General features: G+C 42.2%; 1 protein-coding gene across 4 annotated transcripts; it reads left to right on the plus strand.

Moving 5' to 3' along the window:
• Positions 1–298: 298 nt before the first annotated feature.
• vrk3 (VRK serine/threonine kinase 3) lies at positions 299–7,630 on the plus strand. 4 transcript variants are annotated; one of them, XM_068321388.1, is made up of 18 exons: positions 299–1,127; positions 2,520–2,566; positions 2,721–2,777; positions 3,319–3,485; positions 3,587–3,730; positions 3,835–3,963; positions 4,081–4,197; positions 4,350–4,490; positions 5,076–5,119; positions 5,288–5,354; positions 5,557–5,641; positions 5,717–5,816; positions 5,916–6,008; positions 6,088–6,220; positions 6,389–6,506; positions 6,589–6,647; positions 6,724–6,860; positions 7,231–7,630. In XM_068321388.1, exons 2-17 carry the CDS (start codon positions 2,550–2,552, stop codon positions 6,858–6,860), a joined length of 1,608 nt encoding a protein of 535 aa, XP_068177489.1. In that variant the 5' UTR covers positions 299–1,127; positions 2,520–2,549; the 3' UTR covers positions 7,231–7,630. The 4 variants fall into 4 exon arrangements, with proteins under 4 accessions (XP_068177489.1, XP_068177497.1, XP_068177506.1 ...); XM_068321396.1 differs by lacking the exon at positions 2,520–2,566 and having other exon boundaries at positions 303–1,127; XM_068321380.1 differs by lacking the exon at positions 299–1,127 and having other exon boundaries at positions 2,282–2,566.
• Positions 7,631–8,995: the final 1,365 nt, after the last annotated feature.

Below are 8,995 nucleotides of genomic sequence, written 5' to 3' on the forward strand. Positions count from 1 at the left end.
CATATTATTGTTGTTGCTATCACAACAAGCTAGCACGTAGCTAGGAGAAAGCCAAGTGCATTTTGGGTATTTTTTTTTAATTGAAAATTTTCCCAAAACGTTTTTTAATTGAAAATTACAAATGATTTCCGTGAATTAATTTAAATATTTAAACTGTTAATCCTCCATTAAAAAGTATTTAAATTATTTATTTAATTATTTATGTATTTCAAGGTGCTCAGCTGCCATTACACTCGCGCACCCCCTAGCGGCAGCTCTGCGCGCACCACACTTCGGGAATCCCTGCTCCAGAGGATCACAACAGTCCTCAATTACAGATATTACATTGCAATAAAATAAAAATAATCATGTGGCCGAACAGAAAGACTAAAATGATTATTGACATTCCAAAATAAAACATACCAGTGTGAGACAACAGTTATTTAATCTCCCCACCTTTACTCTCCCGCCTCTCCGTCGGTCACATGACCCGGAGCTGCGTCTCAGTTAGCGCCAAAACGTCACCTCGTTACAACAGAATAAACTAGAAAAGGATTCCAGAAACAAACCAAAACTACACAAAACATCACAGAATTATAACCTGTTATGACATTCTTGAGGTTACAGCGCAAACAGTTCGCATTCGACATTAAAAACAGAAAAATAGCGGAGCAGCGCTCCCACACAACCTACCCCCAGCAATGCAGTTATCATTCTGGGGGACAGACGGGAGGAACTACGGAAGCACAGGAGGTACAGAAGTAACGAAGCGAGCACAAGGCAAGCTTAGCAATAAAAAGAAAAGAAAATAAGAACAACAATGTTTCGATAAAATTCACATAATCTATCACATAACCATCACTTAATGAAAAACAAAACTCTCAAAAATAAACAACATTTTAACTCCGTTACACCTGCACATAAGGCACAAAATACTTCAACATCAACACTCATGAACAGTTTCTATTAACAGTCGTAAAGTTAAATAAGTGTTTTAACCCATTCCACGGAATGGCCTGTGGGACCGGAAAGCTGTAGTTCCGCCGTGGCCCTCCAGAGGGCAGCACTTCTTCACACGGCGGCAACTCCAGCAAACCGACGGCGGTGAGGAAGAGGAGTCAGAAACAGCCGAGGAAGAGGCAGTCCAGGTATTTGAGACACTCGAATTGTTTCGTCGGTTTAATATCGAAATATCACAACTTGTTTAACTTTAACCTTTCAGTCAGTGAAAGCCGAGGGAACTAAAAGAAGGTGATATTATGTCCGGTCCTCAGTAGTTTTATTGAGCTAGCGTCATGAAGGGGCTAAAGGGGTGTCCCTTCATGGACTTGACGTAGATCAGCGGTCCCCAAACACCCGGTCACGACCCGATCCCGGGCCATTAGCTACCGGGGGGCACAGAAAGTTGTTGTTTGTTCTCTCTTTTACGGAATGACGAACAGACAGGTCTCGGTCACGTGACAGGTCACGTGACAGGTTAGAAGCCGTTACCCCAAAACCGAGTCCAGGGGCCCACAGCTGAGCCGGAGTCTCGGTCCAATCCAGGCAGAATGTCCAGAGATCGCCCAAAAAGCACTGAAAACGCTGCTTCCGCCCCCAACTCCCTGTCTCTGTGAGGCGGGATTTTCTTCGGTGGCCAAAACTCAAAACAAATGACGGAGTAGACCGGATGTGCGGGAACGCACTTCCGGTGTCATCGTCTGCCGTTATCCGGAGGTGGGATCGGGTTTTTTCATGTAATTATAAAAAAAAAAATCCTCGTTCTAAAATGAATAATTTAATTTACAGAGGTGTTGATTATTAATTTGTGAATAAAGGTTGTTTATTGTCCACCGATGTCTGCATTAGACATTAGATTTTCGAGCAAATTAAGGCTGGTCCGTGGAAATGTTGTCTTATATGAAACCGGTCCATGGCGCAAGACAGGTTGGGGACCACTGATGTAGACCATGTTGGGGACCACTGATGTAGACCATGTTGGGGACCACTGATGTAGACCATGTTGGGGACCACTGATGTAGACCATGTTGGGGACCACTGATGTAGACCATGTTGGGGACCACTGATGTAGACCATGTTGGGGACCACTGATGTAGACCATGTTGGGGACCACTGATGTAGACCATGTTGGGGACCACTGATGTAGACCATGTTGGGGACCACTGATGTAGACCATGTTGGGACCACTGATGTAGACCATGTTGGGGACCACTGATGTAGACCATGTTGGGGACCACTGATGTAGACCATGTTGGGGACCACTGATGTAGACCATGTTGGGGACCACTGATGTAGACCATGTTGGGGACCACTGATGTAGACCATGTTGGGGACCACTGATGTAGACCATGTTGGGGACCACTGATGTAGACCATGTTGGGACCACTGATGTAGACCATGTTGGGGACCACTGATGTAGACCATGTTGGGGACCACTGATGTAGACCATGTTGGGGACCACTGATGTAGATAATAGAGTTAGAACACTAAGTACAGATGGTAATCAAGAAGATCAAGACTCAACAGTTGATTGTTTTCAGCTCTTTTTCCTGGATGACACAAGACAAGGGATGTTCAAACAACAAAGGTGCATTTATTTCCATCTCTCATCCAAAGGGATTGTCTTGGTTGTTGTTCCTCTCACAAACACATAGCAACTAACTAGTATGGGTTTATTCAGTGTTACTGAGAACATATGTACACAATATTGATCCCATGCTAAATACGTGTTTGTATTCTAGCCGGCCGAATTACCCCTGCTGCCCGTACTGTGGGAAAACGCTTGAGCCTGATTACAGGTATTGTCCATCATGGGGGGGGCGAAGCTTCTCTGGTCAGATCTGAGTCTGTGAGCTGAGCGGCGTCTTCAAGCCTATAATTATTTGACTGACACAGAGCTGTGGGTAGTTGGACAATAAATAAATGTTGTTTGATAATTTACCAAACTAGTTGTTGGTCAATTTAGAAGTTCTTACTTTTGTAGCGGTCCTGTTGGTTTCCTGTAATCTGTGACTTCAAATGAGAGTGAAATAAATATTTTGGGGGAGATCAACAGCTTGAGTTAGTTTGAGTTAGTCCTCTAAGGAGATCAAGAAGAGCTAACAGGAATCAACAGTTGATTGTTTTCAGCTCTTCTTAATTCGCCTCTACCTGGATGACCGAGAACCTACACACACAAGTGATGTTCAAACAACAAATGCAAAAGTTTATTTCCATCTCTCAATCAAAGTGATTGTCTTGGTTGTTGTTCCTCTCACAAGCACATAGCAGCACATATTACTCCCTGAAAAACACACTAATTGTAGAGTTTCATGTTAACGCATGTTTGTATCCTTGCAGGATGCCGTTCCATTTCTGCTCACACTGTGGGACAAAGCTGGGGAATGATTATAAGTTTTGTCCATCATGTGGGAAGAGGATTCCCTGTTCAGGTGTTGAATCTAGGTCTGTGAGCACAGCGACGTCTTCAAGCCACTCTGCACTGAAAAGCAATAATCATGTAGAATGTGAGTAAAATCTTGGCAGTAGTGTGTAGTTTCTTGATGGAAACCGTAGATTTTGAATGTTGTCTGGTTGTAATCTCATGGAATGTAAATTATTTCGACAGCATCGAACGTCACAAGTCCAGTTACGGCTCGCCCCGCTCTGCAAAAGAGTCGTTACTCCCTTCGACTTGAGAGAGAAGTTGAATCGAACAATAAAGATGAGCTTCTGCCCCCCACTGACCCTGTGCAACATGGTGGGATAGAAGGTATCTGAGGTGCTCTACAAGCACCGCTGCTTCTGCCTTTAACTTTGACTATCGACACATAACCAAAATGGAGGTGCAGCTTAAAAGAAGGCTGTTTTTTGCAGCAATAGATAGAAATGCTGGATTGGTTCGAACTCCTCCGAGGCAGAAAAGCGTTGATTTCACACAAGACAAAGCCGTAGGGCCAACTCCGGGGTCCCCCTTTTCACCTGTTGGGAAATCTCCACGGTCTGGTGAGTGTAAATACAGAACATGCACAAATTATTAACGGTGAAAAACATGCATTATTGTTCTCCCTGTAATTTCAATAATCTTCTTCTCTCACCCACCTTGGCTGGACTCCTGAACAGTCAAGGGGAAGGCAAAACTTTCCAGTCCCACTTTGAATCGTGTTGAAAAGGAAAAGAGGTTGAGTCGTAAAACAGAGGAGTCAGTTTCCTCTCCAGTTTCAAGGTCTCCCTCTAAAGGTCAGCAAAACATTTTATACACGCTTAAAGAATGTGACAAAGTTTTATTAGTCAGTTGTGTGTTAAAAAGGGAACCAGTGATCAACTTTTTCCTCATCGTACAAACAAAAAATAAATATACGTTTATGTTTTGTGTGGCTGTTCAACTGCAGGGGGAAGAAGAGCCAAGAAGGCAAAGCAAACCCCCCCAATGAAACCGCTGCCGGAGGGCGAGGAGCTCACCGACACGATGAGCAAGAAGTGGAAGCTGGTGAAACTCTGCAGTCAGAGCACCACAGAGATGTTTTATGAAGGTGAGCTTCAATAAGTGAAAGCAGAAAAAATATTGGAAATTTAAAGACAAGCTAACAAGTTTATTGTGGGACAGTTATATTACATATTAGCGATGGCAATCTGTCAGACATCACATTTACTGTTAAAGACCTTAAAGCAGACATGAGACATCCTCAAATAAAATAAGACCACGATAGACAAATCAGGAAAATGTTCATGCAGTAAATTGAGAAAAAACAACTAAAATGTAAAAACAATTTATACATCAGGGAAAACCATCATAATCTTTATGCCATATACACACACACACACACACACACACACACACACACACACACACACACACACACACACACACACATATAATGTTTTCATGTCAAAATAAAAATGTTACAAATATCTGCTTTTAGTTTGTTCTGTTTTTAATTTTTGCGAAGAGTCATGTGCATTTAATGTTTTCATGCTGTTCAATAAGATTTGGACCAATGAGAGACGACTAAGCTAGTTTCTGAGTTGTCTTGATTTAACATTTGACTTTCAAAAGAAGTAAGCGCAGAAAAGTTTAATGATCACAAGTGATTCTAATGTAATTTTGGCCTATTCAGTTTCAAGATGCGGTTCCAAAGAATCAAATCACATCCTTAAACTGGTGAGTGCGTCCTCAACACGACAGTAGATGAGAATGAAGAAGTAATCACCTTTCCATTAAACATTCATGTCATTGGGTGATTCCATTTGTTTTGTTTCTTGTAACCCATAATCCTTCAGTCTTCCTGGGTGAGATCAGTGATGTTTATCTTATCGTTCTTCCTCTCAGGGAGCCAAAGATGGAAAAATCTTCAACGAGCAGAATTTTCTGCAGAGAGCTGCTAAGCCTGCATCTGGTGAGGGTTTACTGTGGGTTTTTATTCAGTATTTTAGTTCCAGAAAGCAGGTGAAATGTCTCTGATGGCAGAAAGATGTGAGGCTCCTTGGAGAGGAACAGCACAGTGAAGAAGTGAAGAACGTGCATTATCTTCGGCCCTCTTTATCTGGAATGTCTTTACACCAACGTGTTCCTCCTGTTGACACGCTGTCTCTCTCTAGTGGACAAGTGGATCAAGCAGAACCAAATGGATTTCCTGGGGATTCCTTCCTGTGTTGGTTTTGGTCTTCATGCAGATTCCTACAGGTGTGACACATCTGAATGTTTCCACTATGAACGACGATGACGTGACCTCAGGGTGTCCTCTTTGTTCTTTGGCAGATTTCTGATTTTCCCTAACATGGGGCAGTCACTCCAGTCTATAATGGGGGAAGATGAGCTGCTGTCAGAGAAAACAGTTCTTCAGCTCGCCTGTAGGATCGTAAGTGTAGATTCATTGGGTTGTTTTTACATCAAAAAATACAAAAGAAGTGATGAGGATCAATACTGATTCCCCACTTATTGAACCTTCTCCTTTTAGTTGGACGTGCTTCAGTATATCCATTCAAACGAGTACGTTCACGCTGACATCAATGCAGAAAACATTTATGTTACACAAGAAAAGAAGCCACAGGTGAGAAATAATCTGAAGGTTAACCTGTAATTTGAGTATCAGATGATTGAAGCTTCTCTCTGTGCACACGTGTGTTTAGGTGTATCTGGTGGGATACTGCCACGCCTTCAGGTTCTGTCCAGGTGGAATCCACGTGGAGTACCGTGAAGCCAGCAGGGCGCCACATGACGACAACGTGGAGTTGATCAGTCTGGACGTTCACCGGGGAGCAGGTGAGCTCATCCTAGTGAGGAGGGTTACTGCTGTAATAATACTGATGGGGGACACACACATATCTGAGGATAGTTTTCTGGGATTGATGTATTTTTATTGATGGATTATTATTGATGTAAATATCATGGAGACATAATTTCCTATGTGTGTGTGTGTTCTCTTCTCAGCTCCATCTCGACGCGGCGACCTGCAGTCTCTGGGTTACTGCATGCTGCGTTGGCACACAGGAACGCTTCCGTGGACCGCCCTCCATCACCCGGACCGGGTCGCCACGGAGAAACAGAGGTGAGCGTGTTCGGAGAGACGCATCGGATTCGGAACACAACACAAAGAAAACAGAAATCATGCAAATACATTCTCATTTTAGGTTCATGGAGGATGTTCCTGCACTGTTAAGTCACTGTTTTGGGGGGAAGAAAGTTTCCAGTGAGTTCAGCTAATTCTTCCCGTCAGCTGGTGTGTGATGTCATTAATGTCCGTGTGCGTGTGCGCTGTGTCGTAGGTGCATTTTATTCGTACCTGACCACAGTGATGACTGTGCAGTACTCGGAGCAGCCGGACTACTCTGCCCTGAAGGCCAGCCTCAGAGCCTCCCTGTTGCAGCTGGGAGGGTCACTAGAACAGCCGCTCAGATTTTAGGTGAGTGATTACACCCCCAAAAGTCAGGTCCAAGAGTGTTCTGGTCAATCTTTTTTATTTATTTATTTTTGCTCTGTGTGCATGTCTGATCATTTGAAGTTGATTTTTGAAATTTACAGTTAACAAACCAGCAATCACAGAGAATCAAGATGAACAAGTGACTACATTGCTCTTTTTTTATGACGTGTTTCTGTGATTAAACGTATCTTTTAACAGTGGTATAAAAAGACAAAAACTGTGTTTTATTTAAAACAGATTTAACTTTAGGGCTGTTAATAGAAGAAACTGTTCATGAGTGTTGATATTGAAGTATTTTGTGCCTTCTGTGCAGTTAGTTTTATTAAAAATGTCTCCTGTGTTTTATTTTTAGAGGAGCGGAGGCAAAAGACGACGACAGGAAGAAGACAGTTCGTCTGGTTTTATCTTGCTATTTTATCTGTGATGTTTTACTGCACTGATGTGAGGTTTGTGGGGTTCAGGTTGTGAACAGCGGAGGGCTGTTGTTATGCTGGGGGGGGGGTTTCATGTAGTAAGACGTTGACACTTACACACATCGTCCATTGAGACTCATCGCAAACACATCACAGCGTACCACCGAACCGGCTCTGCTTTTAGGGACTGACTGATCACTTGTTTTAAAAGATTTCTATTTCATGCAGTATTTTTAAGGAACTTATTTTGCTCTTAACCTCAGGTATGAATCAACACATCACATGGTTTCATTATGTTTGTAGGTGTCCACAGATTACGTGAATAAATGCTCATTTCTCTATTGTGAGTTAAGTTGTCTGAAAATTAAAGAATGGCTGAAACAGCGTCTATTTACACCCAAAGGAAAATTTTTCTTTGGGCGTAAGGGTGTTGAACAATTCTTTGGGAAACTTTGCGTTACTCTCCTAAACAATCATCCAGCACAACAGACAAGTTCATTTTAAACCGAGAGAACCCACTGCTGGGAAAAGGCACGAAGTGAGGGACGCAGTTCTCTTGCCTCATGGTAGGAGGCACTGGTGATCCCAGGGATTTGGCCAAGGATTCTTCTTCCTCGGCTGTAGAGGGGTCCATAGTAAATACGTACTGAAAAAGTTATATTTGCGCAAAACTATCAGAACACCTCACGCGTGCCGAGTGATAAGTACCGATCTCCACACAGAGGTGGAGTAGCATCCCTCTTAGCCAATGGGATGCCAGGAAGATACGTAATAGGTAATAGCTAATGGCAGAGCAGCTATGAGAATGTTGCGTTCATGAACCTGTGGGAGATTCAAGACTCAACCGATACTGTGTTCTTATTCGAGTATCAGCCGATACTGTGTTTTTACGTTACGTAAGTCGAAATTTCTTTCGTAAGTAGAGTGATATTTTCCTGCTGAGAAATTTCCTAAGTAGAAAATTTCGTAAGTTGAGACATTCGTAAGTAGAGATATCACTGTATACAGCAAGGGACAACGTAACGAGCCGATAGTATCACATTTATTTATCAGGATATCATCTAAAATCATGTCATCAATAAGATTCTGACAGATATCCAACTATTCTGACAGATCCAACTACACACAGTAAACCGTTTTGGTTTACTGTATGGAAAAGTTAATCGCGCTTCCGATACTAACGCGCTAGCCCGTCAATAGGATTTGCTATATTACAGTATGTTAGCATTGAGCTAACTGCCTTTCGTTGCTGTTGGACTGTGGAATTAATAACTCTAGTTTATATTAACATATCTTGTATTTACAAAAGTATAAGGATCAAGGCCTGACATGCTGTTTTTGTATGTTTTATTTCAGTTTCACAGATCTTCTCAGTAGTGACCTTTCAAAATGACTTTTGATATTGTTTACTTTTCGCGAGTGCCATAATCGCGTGATAATCTGGTCAAAAAAAGTATTTATACTACATCTCGAGTAGCTCCAGACATTAATTAGTTATCCACGAAAACTTGGGAATTCAGAATAAATAATATGGGTTGTAAGACAATGATCTTCCCTTCAAATCTTTTTTGGAAATCATCCGGGTGCTCATAGCAGATTCTCAGATCTTTGGTCACTTTGAGCCTGTTTATCCTTGCTTTCTATTTCCTTCCAAGCTTTTAAGAAGGTATTCTGAAGAAAGACAGGTTCCTATCTTTGTGTCTA

The sequence above is a fragment of the Antennarius striatus genome, chromosome 1 (assembly GCF_040054535.1).
Source record: "Antennarius striatus isolate MH-2024 chromosome 1, ASM4005453v1, whole genome shotgun sequence".
Lineage (NCBI taxonomy): Eukaryota > Metazoa > Chordata > Actinopteri > Lophiiformes > Antennariidae > Antennarius > Antennarius striatus.